This window comes from Heloderma suspectum, chromosome 3, assembly GCF_057233095.1.
Source record: "Heloderma suspectum isolate Gila_16-S chromosome 3, 16-S_ref, whole genome shotgun sequence".
NCBI classification, from domain to species: Eukaryota; Metazoa; Chordata; class Lepidosauria; order Squamata; family Helodermatidae; genus Heloderma; species Heloderma suspectum.
This window is the reverse complement of record NC_139460.1, coordinates 155,462,757-155,480,139: the sequence shown is the minus strand read 5'-3', so window position 1 is coordinate 155,480,139 and position 17,383 is coordinate 155,462,757. Positions and strand designations below refer to the sequence as shown.

Here is a 17,383-nt window from a genome sequence, read left to right as displayed (position 1 = left end):
CAAAACGCGAAGGCGTAGACAAAAAGGATGTTTTATTCAATGAAAGAAAAAGGTTCCAATGCATTTCGGACCACATACAGGTCCTTCTTCTGGGAAATTTAGTATATGTCATAGCATAGGAGACTAGCGTCTGAAGAACAAACACTTGTTATCTTATACTAAATTTCCCTGAAGAAGGACCCACATGTGGTCTGCAACTCGTTGGAACCGTTTTCTTTCATCGAATAAAACATCCTTTTTGTCTACCCCTTTGCGTTTGACTTTTTGGCATTACTTGTTTTGAAACCATCTTAAAAAATGGGGCGGGGGGAGGTGCACATGCATTCACATGTGTACACACACATATTATCTTTAAACAGACTGACTACTTAAACTTTAAGTTAATCCCAAAGCAACTTCAAAAAGTCCAATGCATCACTGCACTCACATGGTGCAATGATGCTCACGCACTCTATAATGACAAGATGTCATTACAGTAACAGTTCAGTGCTATGTGAAACAATATGAAGACAAATATTTCTACTACAAGGTTAAGAGCATCTCTATTTATACTTCTATCATCGTTAGAGTGACTTATTCCCCATTGGTAATAATCACAAGCAACGTTCAGGAAAACATATGCTAAGTGACCCTTCATATCTCAGTATAAATCTGTCCCCCCACCTATATTGGCTATGAAGAGTCCAATGCTGAACATACAGAAAAATACTCAAGCATTATGAGTTAAGTACATGGTTTCTACAGAAATGATCTTCCACTGTTACCCCAAGATCAAACAGTTGTTCATCACTTGTGGGTACAATACAGACCATAGTGGTAAGTGGCCAAGACAATGGAATTGTAAGTGAAGTTATACACATCCAAGCTGTCATGGAATGGGCACTTCAAGATTGCTGCCCATTGCAGCTCTATATATGCAGCATGTTGGACACCTAGTTACATACTATACATACATGCGTTATGCCAGCACAAACGCGAAGGAACAAACACTGTGGCAAAAGCAGATTTTGCCATGCAGCAGATCAATTTAGACAAGTGTGTTGCCAAGTGATTCACTTGAAAGTGGCTACCTCATGGAGTCTGTCTGCCTAAGACACCCTTTGTGGCCATCTTAAAAATGAATTAAAATAGATAATCCATGTCCCTTTTCAAACCCTTTACAAAAATATTTTTGCAAGTAGCCTAAACAAAGTGTAGCCCTATTTTCTGCTAGCCACAATGTAAATTTTTAAAAAGTTGTATTTTACGTTTTAGAAATTAAGCTCAAAATATACTGCTTCCTTTCTATTTACACCAATAGATTTATAATTACACCATGTTTCATCAGATCAACAGCCTATATTAAAAATCTAACTGTTGCTTCCACTATTTCTCCTACCTGAGCATAACCCATCCAAGACTTCTTCTCTTTTCTGTTCTTGATGCGGGATGTAGAATTGTATATGTGACCCTGTATTGTAGCAAAATAATTATACAATTGTTGAAGGGACCATTTATAAAAAGAAAAACAATTAAAACAAAGGAAAATCTAGCTTCTAACCTCTGCCCAATTCTTTGTCCAATACATCTTCAAATTTACTACTGAAATGTGTACTACTACTCACTTTAAAAACAATTTTATAAAAACGTCAATAATCCAAACTCAAAATGTACATTACCCTGACTGTTCCACTGTATCCAGAGCCAATTTTGTATAGTCCATCTTTGCATAATAAATACAAAAAGTAACCATCACTCTGAAGGAGACACTGGTCATCTTCATCTACAGAAATTTCCTTCAATGACCACTTATGCATCAGGGCTGCTTTTTTAATTCCATTGCTAAACCAATCTTGGATTTGGATTTTGCCCACCAAAACTGCCTGTACACTTCTCTGGAGGGAATTTAAGATTGTTGGCACCTAAACGAAGAAGACATTACAGAACTATCAGTTATTATGAAAAACTTTAATTCACCAATCCTAAAAAGAGGGAAAAAATAGAATTATTACCTGGAAGTGTTTAGTTGCCAACTGATATTGACCCAGTTAGCATGTTGTATTAACCCACAGTTAACAAACCATTGGTTGCTGAAAAGATGAGTGGCCAGCCACTCCCACTGAGATAAACAATCCAGGGACATTCCATCCCTGGGCTGTTTTTCATGAAATCCAAACCCGGAACTATGGGTTTTGGGGAGACAGACTACCCAGAGTTGGAACCCATGGTTAAACAATGTAGGCTCGTTCTCATTCATCTTTTCAACAATCCACGATGTGTTAACCAGGGGTTGTTACATGTGAACAGGACCATAGTGCCAATAACAATTAACAGCTAACATACATTATTGTAAACACATTTTCCCTAACGTAAGAAAGGTATTAAGGTGACAACCTGAATCAATGCCATGTACTGCAAATGGATACTTCTGTTATAAACATGTCTTTAGCAAGAATTAACACTGGATGGACCACTGCCATTTTTCCCTTTCACAAAATTATTTACATTCAAATCCTAAATATGCTTTACTCAGAAGTTCCACCTAGTTCAGTGTGATTTACTCCTTGTTAATTATGCTCAGGATCAAAGAGGGTTGACTGGAGTTAGGAAACATGGCTTTTAACCTAGTTTTGTTTTATGCTGCCCTTTAGATTCGCTGATTTAGTTGTTGTAGTATGTTGCTTCATTGTCACCTTTGTAAGCTGCTTTGATAGCACCATCGACGGTCAGGATAAAAATACCCAGAATGAATCAACAAACAAGAACATTCTGCTTGTGAGACACCTTTACACTCTGAACACTTCCTAGAGCAGTTCCAGATCATATAAGCAGTATTGACAAGCAGATATATACGTGTATGGCACTTCTGCTTTTTGTGTTATCTTAAAGGGGAGTGCACATGGGAGGCATGCACAAACTTCAAATAGCCCCATAGCTTCCATACCAACCTTACACAATTCCCATTTGGAAAGTGCAAAAAGCAAAACCATAAAATATCTACTAGTTAGCATTTCTCACTATATCTAATGCTGTTCTTAGAATCTCAAGAATTAGGGCTTTCAGAAGGCAAAAGCCTGAAATAGTGATGCCAAATAAGGAAACAAATACCAAGAAGCCCCTGTTTACTATGGCTGGGATTCAAAGGGCTGCTTTAGGCAGGTCCAAGTGCGAGAGCATGCCCAATGAGATTCTTTCCTCCCTGCCATCACCTTTTCCCCAGTTCACAAAGTGCTTTTCAAACTGTCCTCAGTTTCAAAGGAGGTTTGCCTTTAAAAACTACAAGCTCAAAGTTATCTTGGGCACTTGTGACTAGTCACACTTTTCTTTGGATCCAGGACAATGCATTTCAGAGCTGATTTCCAAGGTAATATAGCACAATTTCTCAAGAGCCGACTCAGGCATTTTATTCTAAATTTGTTCAGATTAGGAGGACATAGTTCTCAGGTATTTTGGCATGTGAGAAATTCATGAGAATGACAAACTATATTTAGTTTGCACTGGACTCAAGTCCAATTGCATTGAACTCAAATATACTGTCTATGGCCTTCTGTCACATGATATTTCTATTGAAACCTTTAACACTCAAATTGTCCATCTGATTTGGAAAACACCAAGTGACTTCTTGAGATTAGGGCCAAATACTGATGCACACATTCAGGCAACACAATAATCTAAATGTAGTATAGTTTTGATAAAACACCTGGATAGCTTGACAAGCATGGCTCCCATTGTTGGTAAGGATAGCAGAGATTGCCTGAAGCGTTCTTCCTGTTTCTCCCCATGTGGCTACAAGACTGAAGAGGCAAGCGCATGACAGTGCTGTCAAAGACTGACCAGTACTGTCATTCATTCCAGTACTCCGAACAGTTATTTCTAGAAGAAGCTGGAACAGAGACTCTAAAGATAAAACAAAAGGTTACTTACACAATGTAGGCACAACAAAAACCAGCTGGCACAGGAAATACTATTAAGGTATTGCAAGACAGTACCTTGGATGGAGAAGTAAAATAGCAACAATGCAAGCTGGCAACAATGTTGGTGATATGCCCTGGAAAAACTACTGAGAGCTCCTTTTTAAAATTAACTCTCATCTGCTCACTGAAATATTTAAGGACCAAGTGGGTAACCATGTAGCATCAGAAAGAACCCTCGATTTCAGTGGCAATGCATTGTTCCTCCATTGTTCAACTCCAAACCTAGGAAATACTCAATGGATAAATGATATGGCAAGACGTGTAGTACAGTATGCCATGTCACTAACATAGCTGTACGACAGAGGATTTCTATCTTCTAAGTGGAAGAGTTCAATCCATAGCAGAGCACTTAAAAATGCCCCCTCTCCCCATGCTAAGAATAGACCTGTTCGGACATAACAGTAGCTTTGTAGATTAACCCACAACTTGTGTGGATGCACGGTGCACGCAAGCCACTTCTAGTTTCCAGCTACAACGTACAAATGCAGCATTCATAGGATGTTTCCATGGCAACCAAACTTGGGCACTTAGGGTTGTTCATGGGATTCTTGGGATTCACGTTCATGTTCATGTTCTTGGGATTCACAATCCCAAATTAATCCAAGCACAAACCATGGGTTAATTAACCCACAAATTGTGGCAGAATGCCACCATTACGTCCAAACAGGGTCAATATATTGCATTACTACTTTGGCTGTGAAGAAGAATAGTTTTAACAGAGGTAATAATAGATTTGTTCATATATAATATGAGATTCTGTGGTTTATATTGTTTGAACATTGATGTGTGTGTATGTACATACATGCCCAACTGAAACAAAGAAAATTTGACTCTAATTCTGCTCTGCAATTAACACAGGAGACAGTTAAAGAAAAAATGACATAAAATAACCTTTAAAACAAAATTGTTATCCTTAGAGTATAACCAATATTATCACATAAGCAATTTTCAGTGGCCTCCATGTGGCATATAATTTAAATTGGCTCAAATATCCTTGTTTTGTAGCACTGGGGCAACAGGTTCACTATTCATTTTATATTTCATAAAGTCAAAAATACACATACACATGCACCATGTAACAATACTAGTCTTCGAATCCCCCAAAACCAAATCAGTAAATTAATCATTTAGTGTTCACATCCAGCACCGATCTTTCACATGGTTAAAACATCCATTAATGCTAAATCGTCTGGCCTGTATTGGTCCCTAAATTGTATGAAGTCCAATTGCTCTGAAATGTCTGTCAAATTATTTCTTCCATCCCAAAGTTGTTTCTAAGCTGTGCAAGTTTACGACATTCAATCAGATATATCAGCTATTAGTTTTAGATGTCTTCACGATCTACAAACAGGTCAATTGACATTTTCAGATTTTTCTTTTAATTGACCAATCTGTAAGTGGCAAAGTGTTTCATTTTTTCATACTCTATTATCGTAACAGGAAACAGCTCATAAGGTGGCATTTTTTAAACTTCATACAATGAGTAATGTTAAAAATAAGTTAGATTACCCTTATGTTAGGCTTTAACTTTGCAAAGAACTTCAGCAACAACACAAAGGCAAGATTATTGCCAGCAGAGGACTCTGAAGGTATTTATAATCAAACATGACTCTATTCCTGTTACAATTTTCCTAATGTTTCTGAATTGATCTACCTGCTGTTGCTCTCTTTACCTGCTGTCGCTCTCTTTTATTTATCTTAAACTTCTATTCTTGCTCATATTTTTAATTATTTTTATTAGGTTGTAAGCAGCCTTGGGTGTTTTAAGGAAAGGCAGGTTAAAACCATTTTAAATACAGTAATTAAACATTTGCTGACAAATATGTTGCCCATAGTTTGTGATAAAAATGATCAGCATTTACCCTTTTTTTCAAAAATTGGAGTTTAAGTTGCAGGAAACATTACCTAGAACTTCAGGAGGTTCTGACTGGAGGCCTTCTGGTTGCTGGCCCTGAAGCACATTAAGAAGTGCCTGCAGGCTTCTCAGACAGAGAGATGGATGAGAAAACCTTGTTTCCTTGATAAGTTCAAACACTTCACATAGTCCAACTTCAATTATCTAAAATACAAAGCAGTAAGTCCTATTAAAGAAAGATGCTTTGAGTTCTGCCATTACAGAACATTTCAAAGAGTATGACACCAATAGCATGGCAACTTGACATGATTGCCTAGGTTTACTTGCCTTTGGAAGTTTGATAGGGGGCTCTTTAGCCTCCTCCTCCTCCTCGCTATCTGAATCACCACTCTGCACAGTATTTTTTGAAGCCAAAGCTACAGAGGTTTCCCTTTTCTGCCACTCCAGGACACAATGCCGTACATTGCAGTAGACGTTGAAAGCTGAAGGGTTGCTGTGAAGTTTGATGTCTGGTATGGTTACCATACTATCCAGGTTTTCACCCTAATAATAATAAAAAAGATTTTCTCGCAATCAATCATTCAGCAAAATCTTCATGTTATATTAAAAGAGGCATTTACCAAAACCACATTCCTCTCACAAGTCCCCTACTTTTGCTTATACGATAGTTACCTCTTTAACTGAATGTGATGTGAAAAAGGAGATCACAAGAAGGATCAAGTTTAAAACTGCAAATAATCACAACACTTGGTGTACAGACATCATGGATATAAAGGCGTGGGGAGGGAGTTAAAAAAGACTGTTGCTGAAATATATCTGCTCTTGGTGAGAGCCTGAGACAAGCCAAAACTAAGAGAAATTTTTTCTTATTTAGCCTCTCTATAGAAACCACTTATAAATTAACTGATGCAAGGATGCCAAGCCATAACACAGTATGAGTTCCCTCATTAAGCAAGTTTCACAGCTGATTACCCCAGGGGCCTGGCACCAAAAAGACTGGTGTGTAACAGCAGCAACAGCTTTAATTTAAAGGCGGAAAGAATGCCCACCTGTTACCATAGCCTACAATGGCCCTTTTCTATCACTGGGCTGGGTCCAATGCTAGTCTTACTTAGAGTAGACCTATTGAAATGAATGTGACTTAAGTTGGTCATGATTCATGTAAGTCACATTCATTTCAATGAATCTACTTTATGTAGACCTAACACTGGATATGACCCCATTTCATTACAGTCACAGGGCACGCAACTGTAAATATGCATTCCCTTGAAACTATTATTTGCTTCACAAAATTGGCAATTGTATTTGCTGCAGCTACAGTGGTGTTACACCAGTGCTCAGTGCATTAAATGTGTATGGAGGGCAGCTGCAGATCCTAAACACGCTCAGGCATTTGTGAAGGAACACTGACTGGACGCAGATCCCTGGCATGTGCCCACTGTATGTTTAGAGATGAGTTGCTGCCATTTTACATGTTTATTGTGGAAAACACTGAACTGGTTTAACATACAGGCAAAGAGGTTGAGCTACAAATCACAAAGTCCCTAGTTCCAGTATCACTTCTGCCATGAACTCACGAGGTGGTCCTAGGCAAGCCACTCCATCAGCCTCACCCCCGCCCATCTGCAGTATGAGGATAACAGGAATGAGACTGAACTACTTGTGTCTGCTGCAGCAAAAACAGCAAACCTGAAAGAGCCCTATGACACCAAAAGCATCACTGAAATTGTACTAGATCTCAGAAGAAGCTCTGATTAAAACTTCAGGTTTGTGCTTCCTCTAGTTTCAGTCCTGTCTAGATCAGGAGTGGGCGACTACGACCCGCCAGATGTTGTTGGCTGATGGGAGCTGCAGTCCATCATCATCTGGAGAGCCACAAGTTGCCCACCTGTGGTCTACAGGGAAAACATACTGTCTGTTAGAGAACATGTAGACATAGTACAGTGTCATGCAACAATAAATACTGTCTTCATGAGTAAGACATCAATGAAAACCTCTTTCAGGATATTCGTGAGGAGCTTAATGATACTACAATTTGTAAATAGGATTATGAAATGTCATGGTCAACAGAATAATATCTTCCTGACATCTTCTCAACCAAAATAGAAAAACACATACAGTGATGAAACAAGACAGAAAAGCTCTTAAGTAGTGGGGGAGGTTATTCCATTTTAATATATGGATAAGATTTTCAAAGGGAAGGGAGATATGGGATTTAAGCTAGTTCACCTTTACACACTGTCACACAGCTCACTCAGGTTTTCAGCCCTGAAGTACTTGTATCTGAAACTGCACTCAACCACATATTGGAAGGAGACTTTGTTTAATATCAGCTCAACCTGCAAGCATTTCTCCCCCTAGTTGGATACAACCATCATTCATGACTTTGTAACCTTAATACTAGTCTACTCTAATACACTCTTTGTGCCTAATATTTGTTTGAAAGTTTAGCTGGTGGAGATGGATGACAGAAAGCAAATTACACCAGTGCTGCAGTCTCCTGGGCACAACTGAAAGTGCCAAGTTCAATCTACAATTTAAAACTCCTAAGCTGCTTGGACCTTAAAGAACATCTCCTCTCATGTTCCATTAACATCTTTTCAGATCAGCAAAAGGTAGTACAAACTGTCTGCCAATTCCACTCCATGACGCCATGAAGAGACAAGTCCTTGGTTGCTGCCTCAGAACTATAAACTCCTTTCCCTGAAAAGGCTTGCCCAAATCTGAGCCTGCACATTTTTCAACTGCAATGTCAACCCTCAAATATTATGATCAGCTAGATCATGAGCATGAAAGCAAAGCCATTTGTGAACAGTTCTCCAACCATTCCTCACCAGATCTAGCAACTCCAGTTATGAAAATATTCAATAATTCAAAGGCAGGCAGGCTTTGGAAAAAGCTCTCTTGCATTGTAGCTTATAATTCATAATTGTCCAAATCAATATCTTCATTCTTAAAAGTTCTGGAAATGCAGATTCTTTTTAAGTGGCTATTTATTTATTTTATTACATTTCTATCCTGCCTTTTTTCCTCTTTAAGGAACCCAAGGTAGCATACATAATCCTCCTCTTCTCCATTTTATCCTCACAACAACAACCCTGTGAGGTAGGTTGGGCTGAGAGCCTATGACTGGCCCAAAGTCACCCAGTGGGCTTCCATGGCTGAGTGGGAACTAGAACCCAGATCTTCTGACTCCCAGTCCATCACTCTAGCCACTACACCACACTGGCTCCCTTATATATTATATCTTATAATTACATTTTTTTCCATATCTTTGGCTTGTAAAGCAGGGTTAGGGAACATGTGGCCCACCACATGTTGAAGGACAGCAACTCCCATCAGCCCTAGCTTAGCCAATGGTGTGTTGCAGTCCAACAACATCTGGAGGGCCACATGTCCCCCAGCCCTGCTTCACATGCTAAAGATATGGAATAACTGTAATTATATCATGTAAGCAGTTATATGAGTCAAACACAAATGGCACACGAGTTTTGATCATTTCCATGATGCAGACTCATCTGCCTACTTTCTGGTTGCTTACCTATGCATATTTTAATATCACATAGGGAAAAGCCCTTATTTTTAAATAGCCAGGAAAAGTATGTCTATTCCTTTGCCTCAGCAGTGGCTTTTATTACATTTGGAACGCGTATGAACCACCCATTGCTATGCCAACAGGGAGCATCAATGTAGAGTGTTAAGGCCCCTATGAAATAGTGTCAGTGACAAGCAACATTACTCTGCCCCCCTCCCTGCTACTCCCTGCTACCCATCAGTTAAACAGGAGAAAGGAAACAGCAGACACTACCATAATTTATAGGGTAGAAGCACAAGTTATCCTTCAACATTTAATACACGAAGGTATGAATCAGATATTTAGGAAAATTTCAAATTAGGAGTACCAATTATATATTTGATTTATGTGTTTGGTAGACCGTAGATAAACTACTACTACTACATTTTATTTACACTTTAATTAAGTTCTACACTAATCACAGATTTTTAGAAGGCTGTCTGTGAACCAATTCCTTTTGATTAGCCAATGTAAAGCAGAACTGAATTTTGCAAACACAGAGTTATGGACAGGCGCCAGACCATGCTTTTGGCAGAATATGTTACCTGTATCTTCTGTATCCTATATTCTACATCAGTAATACAGCATACGTTCCATCAAAACCAGAGGAGAAAAACAAGAGGAATAGTTGGCATGAAAGTGAACGTAGTTGTTTACTCCGACTCCCACCTCTCTAAGTTATTTCCAACCACGGCCTTCGGGCGCAATCCTGAACTCAGAGGCTTACAAGTATTGTACATAGAGAGGGAGGCACCTTGTGCGTCCCACACTGCATTTTAGCTAGACAGGCGATTTCGCCTGTCTAGCAGAGGCTTCGGGGAGGAGGTGGGAAGGAGGCTGGGGCAGCCATAAGAAAAGGCATAAGCCAGCCACCCCAGCCTCCTCCCCTCCCTCCCCGTCTCCACACTCTGTTTACCTAGCGTGGAGAGGTAGCCAGCACAGTTCTCTGCATGCCAACTATGATGGCGAGGGGGTGGGGAGCAGTTTCCTGGTTCAGAGCCCTGTCTAAGAGCGCTGAGCCAGGAAACCAAAAAATCCTATGTCCCCAGACACTGTCTAGAGGACATAGATTGCTCCCTTAATGAGCTATTTAAAAAAGAGTACTTTGGCTTTAAATATCTTTATGGTTCAAGCTCCTGAACTGCTACCATAAGGATGTGTGGAACACAATCCTTCTTGTATGCAGCTTTAGTAGTAGACAAACTTAAAAAAAAAAAAAAAGATAAAAGCAACCAATTATACATTACCAGTTACATTAGATATTTCAGAAATTACGCTAAGAGTTTCCTTATTTTCTCAAAATGTCTCAAATTACTAACCTATTAAGTTATATATGAAGTATTCCAAGCTTAACTATCCATTCATTAATATCTATCTATTCAACACAAATTTCTAGTTTTCGGCAACTCTCTCTAGGTCTGTAGATCAAATTATTTTCTGACGCAAAATGAACTGGATGTGCCCTAGCTCTGTACCCAATATATGTGAAGTTGAGAGCAAGGCTTCAATCCTGATAATTGTGAACAAAAGAAAATCCACAGAAGGAGACTCCCCATGCACTCCCATAAAAGCCTCTCTGAAGAATCAGTGGACACCCATGAACATGATATCGGAGGAATGGGGACACATGAACTGCTACTGGCTTAGGGGAAATCGCCCAAGGTGAAGCACCTTCTGTGAACTTCTGTCCATTCAAAGTTTGTTTCAAGCAAAGCATAGTTAATTTAACCACAGTTTGTTGGTTCCAACAACATAACAAGTTATGGTTGTGCAAAACTAGAAGTGAACATTTCCAAGCTCCTCCTTGCAGCTCTGCCTGAGAGGGGAGGAAGGGAGCATGCAAGCCCAAGGCTTGCTAAGGCTTGTTCTTGTCATACTAAACTAGTTTAATGTGACAACCAAACCCTCTCGAAGTTTGATCTCTGACAGTATTCGAGAGTGTGTTATAGTTGACAAGCAATGGTATTTAGTATTTGACAACTAACAGCTGACCAATGGAGTTTTATATTTGCCAAAATCAAAATGGTCAGATGCCAAGAAGTATAAATTTCAAACTGAGATAAAACTTAAGATGTGCAATTCAAAATCTACTTTCAAATTTTGAATGGTAATATTTTAAGTTCAAACATTTTGACAATTCATTTCAGTTTTAATGTTTTCAAGTAAGTTTCCCTTGTTCTTCTGAGAACTGTACACTATATTCTAATTCCCATTTACATTTGTAGATATTGTCTGGTGGTGATAAATACGGCACCACTGTGTAAACAGATAGTAAAGCCTTTGAGCTAGGAAGTCAAAGCAAACCTAAACCAAAAACTGGAACTAACTTATTTATTGCTGAAGCAGAACAGAAGCTGAAAGTCTCTGTTGAACCTGAACTAGAACAGAACCAGAAAAAAAAATAGGTAACTTGTTCAGAAGAACAGGTAACAACAAAACACCTGATGCAGTATACTCACTGGCTCCACCAGAACAAGAACGATCACATAAAAATACGATTAATATCTGGGATGATGTATGTACTTTGTTACTGTACAGACTTCTATACTCTGTCCTCTTTAAGGCTAGGCCTAAGAAGCATTTGGTAGGGAATGAACTGGAGGACTGCTTCCACTTTGTGACAGAGGTTTGGTCAACATCTAAGTTACAACATGGAACATGGATGGCCATACAACACGTATGTGAGGTGATGCAACAACACAAGACAGCTAACACAGGACATATCTGGAGTCTATCAAATGATCTTCATATGTACAGTACAATGTCAATGTAAAATAAACTATGTGAACCTGAAATTGGGGCAGTAAAACAGGAAATAACATGATTACAGAAAGACAGGAAAAGCAGAAATCAGGATGAAACAGGGCCCATTCAACTTAGTAAATGTGAACACCAATCTTGATAGGGGTGAGGTGGTGACAAACGTAAGGGTTTACAGTGCACCTATTAGACGAAAGAAAGGGGGAAGGCGGAAGAGACCACCACTGTTATGCAAACAATCCTTATAAATAACATGCCTTATATTTACATTTTGGTTGGTTATGTGTGCCAAACCAGTTACTGAAACTTCGTTGATCTGAACTGAAACCAAACTGGAATAACTTCATTTGCAACTGAACCTAAATCAGAGCTAAACTGAAAAATGTTATGGGTTGATGTCCTTCTTTGAACTATATGGATTTGCTCAAATATCAGTACAATTAACACGTTGTGGTATACTTTAACAAATTTAGAGATTACACTATCAAGAGTATTATGACATTAAAGTATCTTACAACTGACTGGTCCTTTTTCACCATCCAAAAAGCACAACAAAAATATAGCTGCTCAGTGGGAGGCTGGTCAATCTATCTTTTAAAAATCACATCCTACTACAAATTTTGTACTAAAAACAATAGTGAGAAAAACTAACTGAAAAATAAGCATATGGATGATGCATATCTTTAAAAAAATCATTTCCTAATTGAAAGCAATAGTATAGACTAAAGCTAACTAGACCAAACATGTAATGTTCTCACTATGGCCGGGGTCCAAATCCACCGTGCACATACAGAAAATGCTTCCATATATACACAGAACAGAGGGTGTGCAATATTTCCTTCTCATGAAGGGTCACTCTGGAGGGCTCCATGACCTTGGGGTAGCTCTTTAAGGAGTGTAGGTGGCTACAGCTGGAAACTGGGAGATGAGAAACACCTTTTGTGCAAGCAGTCAGAACACCACACACAGCACTTTGTATCCAAGCCTATCTTATTTCCAATTAACCCTATTCAGACAAGATTACAAGGATTTCCTATTTGAGCTGGTTTTAATGGCCAACGTTAGAGAGAGGCTATTAAACAGGATATTTTAATCTTGCTGGATTTTGTGAGTTTTAATTATATTATCTGTACTACATTTTAGGAATTTTGTATATTTTAAAACATGCTGTCACTAAAATAGAGCCTTAAGAGCGAATAAATATCCAAATAGAATAGAGTCATTTTGAACATGGTAAAATAAAATGAAGCAGTAAGGCCAAAGAACTGGGAACCATGTCATGTAACATCCCTTTCAGCAAGAACTCTACTAAAACGGATTAGAATGTAAATATGCCTCAAACTGAACTGTGCTGAAACATCTTGGGTTTCGTCAAGCTACGACTATTAAAGCAGCTAACAATTTGCTCTTTACTGAAGTTTTGCTTCAATTTACAGCAAAATTTTATCCCTAGATAAAATAGTTAAATACAATAGGAACATAATAGAGAAGAACAAAATAGGAATTACCTTGTTCCGTGTTTTTACTTTCAATTTACTCTTCTGCTTTCTTTTTAGTTTCTTCTTGCTTACAAGCTTTTTACACCTATAAAAATACATAAACATTATTTCACACTAAAAAAATAACACACATGAGCCCATTACATTTAGTGACATTTAATTTAAGTTGTATTATTCCATACAAACAAACAAAAGCTGTATCATCAAATACGTGCCTTACAGCTATCAACAATGGCCTTAGAAAAGACATCAAAATGCAAGGGTCCATTTAACATACACATTAATCTCCCAGCATTGACACATGAGGATTTCATGTTTATCATCCCTTCATCCTATTATGAGACTAGGCAACTAAAAATGTTACAATCCCCACAACCAGGGAGAACATAGCCACTGAGCTGCTCTATACAGCTCTTGTAAATCAATACCACTAAGGAAGCAATCCTATGGCCGCTAGACAGTGGATAGACAGCCATAGGATATCTGGTTTTCCGGGAACCGACCTCCCCACACTTCCAGGCTGCCTCCAGCCCCATGCTCTGCACTCGCAAGAGGAGCACAGAGCGGCCGAAAAGGGGCATTCCCAGAGGGCGTTCCAGGGTGGGGAGGGCGGAAATGCCTGTACGACACATCTGATATGTTGTACAGCTGCTTCCTCCCCTGCTCTGCCCTCCCGTGGCTACACAGCCACAATTGGCTATCTAGCCAAAAATGCAGGATAGAAGAAGTGTGGCGGAAACAATCCTCTCCGTGCTTCTCCTGCCCTGCATTGGATAGGCAGTCGACTCCGACTTCAGAGGCGGCCGCCTATCTGAATAGGATTGCGCCCTAACTGGTTTAAAGTGGAGCATTGTTTTATAGAACAGCTAGACAAATGTCCCTTTGCCTTTCAAATCCTTATAGGATATGTTAATGCTTGCTTCAATTTGTCTCAAAAAAATCCCATAATGTGTATTTCCTAACTGGCCCTAGTGATGTCAGGAAATTTAACATTAATTTCCTCTAAGGTATCTACTGTATTTGACAACTAAAAAGCAAAACTTACAGTAAACCTTCAACTGTTTACATGCACCATCCCTATAGTAATATATATCCCAACACTTATTAAATAGTAAAAAGCTTGCTAATATAAATGGATAGAACACATAAATGTTAACTGACATAATTGCACAACAGAAAATTGATTTCAGTCCATATAGAAAAGCTGACATTAAAAAAAAGTGCCCATACTGATCATTTTATGATCCCAGTCTCACCCTAGAGCCTGCTATTACTACAAATCTAGCAAAAGTTTGACGATAAACGACAGTTACACTGCAGTGGCTTGTTGCCCAACCTCTACAGAATCTCAGACATCTATGCATGTCTGAGTGTCTGCGTACATATATGCATGTGTGTGCGTATATATACATACACACACATTATACACACACCCCAAGAATTCCTGTGGAACCTCAACGGAAGGCCCTGATGAGCAATTATCCATTTGTCCACCAACAGGAAGTTTACATTAAGTATATGCCTTTTAACAGTGTAATTTATAAAAATTAAATATATTTACATATTAGATTTAAATGCCTTTTTGAAGTATTGGCATGTGAGAATTTAAAATTTACCAAGCAAAAGCTGCCACTTATTGTTACCAGAAAAAGCAACCGTTACTAGTCCCCCCCCAGTTTATGATACTAATTATTTTGAGAATTTAAAAATTGCCCTTTAGCACAAGCTCCCAGGGACAATAAAACCAAAATAGCCTCGTAAAAAGAAATAGCTTTAGTTGATTAATCTACCAATCAAACTTTGCAGCCCTTTCCATTACTCCCCTCTGTAATGTCCTTTCCAGGAACATGTGAAAGTACCTGCAACATTCTGCAATTACATAACAAACATTCTGCAATTACATAGCAAACATTCTGCAGTTACAGCCAATGGCTGCTGAAAACTCTATCCAGATCAGAGGACTGTTCTCCTGCTGGCCTACAAGCCGTAATGCTTTACTCTCTGCCAGAGATGGCATCTCCATGTATGGGACTTCTGAGTTGCATATACAGCTAAGAATTCTCACAAAGTTTTGCAAGAAAGCAGGTCGTGTGGGGTCAGGCAGGCAAAGCTTGCAAGGAACCTTACTGATGGCCAAAACAGCAACCAGGGAGGTCAAAATAGGAGTGCGATCACTGCACTGGGAAGCAAATGGTGGTAAGTTGGCACAGGAGGATTTCTCAACCACCTGTGTGAGTCCAGGTAGAGGGCCAAATCGAGAATGACAACAAGGATAGGTTATTATCTCCTCAGATCTCATCTAAGCCTTCATCAAGCAGAACCAGTCATACATTAGGCCGGTTCACACAATCAAAATAAGCCACTGCAGAGTTCAACAAACCTGACATCATCCTGACACTGGCACTCCTATCACCTCCAAAGAAGCTACACCAAGTCCTCCAGTGCCGGTAGACACTGAGGAACCCCTGGACAGGGCCTCTGAGGAACGTACGTCCCCCATAGAATCTGAGAGGAGGCCAAACATCGGCCTAGATGTAGAATGCACAGGTGCAAGAAGATAGAAGCACAGGCTGCCACCTAGAGGTGAAGTACATGCCTCAAGAACCACAACAACTGGACTCTTCATGAGTAAGGCCCTCCTCATGAGGAGGACTTTTTATACAAGGCTGTGATGAACTTCAGCTGAGCCCTGGGTGGGGCTCTGGAAGCTCTGGCTATATCCACTCTCAGTTGGAACTTGAGAACTGTTGGAAACAACACCTTACCTCAGCTTCCAGTGTCTTGTAGTCTTGTTTCCTTGACCCTGTCTTGTGATTGAATCTCTGAGCTACTGACGTCTGGACTCCTGCTTGACTCTGGTTTTGGGACTATGTTTCTATTTGGCTGCTCTCTTGTGTTCTGACCTTGGCTGTGCCTCACACCTCTCTTCTGGAAATCACTTACTTGCGTGGTAGAACTATGCCTTTGACCTTTGCCTTTTATTGACCTGCATTTGGATTTGCCCCTCAATTACCTTAATCCTGAGTCTGACCCAGCCTAAGCAGGGCACTGATACTGATAACCACTATGATCGTGGGTTGCCCACTATGGCTTATTTAACCCACAGTGGATTGCAATGTGTGCCAGCAACCATTTTGAATATCCAGGCCATGGCAGGCAGTCACTGTTGCTCATCATGTCATGTGATGCCACCGAGGGTAGCTTATGTGAGAGTTAAACAACCCATGCATAACTCATGGGCTGTCTTAGGGTTATGCAAGAGTTATTTAATCATCACATAAGCCACCCTCGCCAGGTTCACATGACATGATAAGCCATGGCAACTACCCTCCACAGCTTGATTATTCAAAATGGCCACCAGCACACAACACAACCCACCATGTCTTAAATAAGCATGGTGGGCTGCGCTGATCATGCAAACTGGCCCAGAGTCTTCTCACCTCTGACCCCAACACTCCTCCTATGTTATATACCCTACCTTCCAGCAGGATTTTAATCACATACAAATTAATTCCTCTTATTTTTATTTTTCCTTTCCCTCCTCCTATATGCATACTTCTCTAACATGAGTAATACCATTCACTACATGGCTTTACTTACAAAGTTGCATTATACAAATTCAAGATGTCACTTGCATGCCTCGTTTTAGGTAACAATGGTCCCCGTTCCTATGGAAGTTAGAAACAGATTAAATTCTACAGAAGTAATGCACAAACCAATAAAGGAAGTATATCAGGAAGCA

General features: G+C 39.5%; 1 protein-coding gene across 19 annotated transcripts in view; it reads right to left on the bottom strand.

The window, feature by feature from the left end:
• MYCBP2 (MYC binding protein 2) overlaps nt 1-17,383 on the bottom strand; it is a 198,523-nt gene that overhangs the window by 163,157 nt on the left and 17,983 nt on the right. For all 19 annotated transcript variants that reach the window (XR_014789262.1, XR_014789263.1, XM_084844798.1 and 16 more), the window contains exons 2-7: nt 13,651-13,726; nt 6,136-6,351; nt 5,859-6,012; nt 3,680-3,876; nt 1,659-1,901; nt 1,379-1,450 (exon numbers count right to left, since the gene is read on the bottom strand). Coding sequence is in view for 17 of the 19 variants with exons in the window: in XM_084844798.1 (XP_084700924.1) it covers nt 1,379-1,450; nt 1,659-1,901; nt 3,680-3,876; nt 5,859-6,012; nt 6,136-6,351; nt 13,651-13,726 (958 nt within the window). In the remaining 2 variants the exon portion in view is untranslated. The remainder of the gene's footprint in view (nt 1-1,378; nt 1,451-1,658; nt 1,902-3,679; nt 3,877-5,858; nt 6,013-6,135; nt 6,352-13,650; nt 13,727-17,383) is intronic.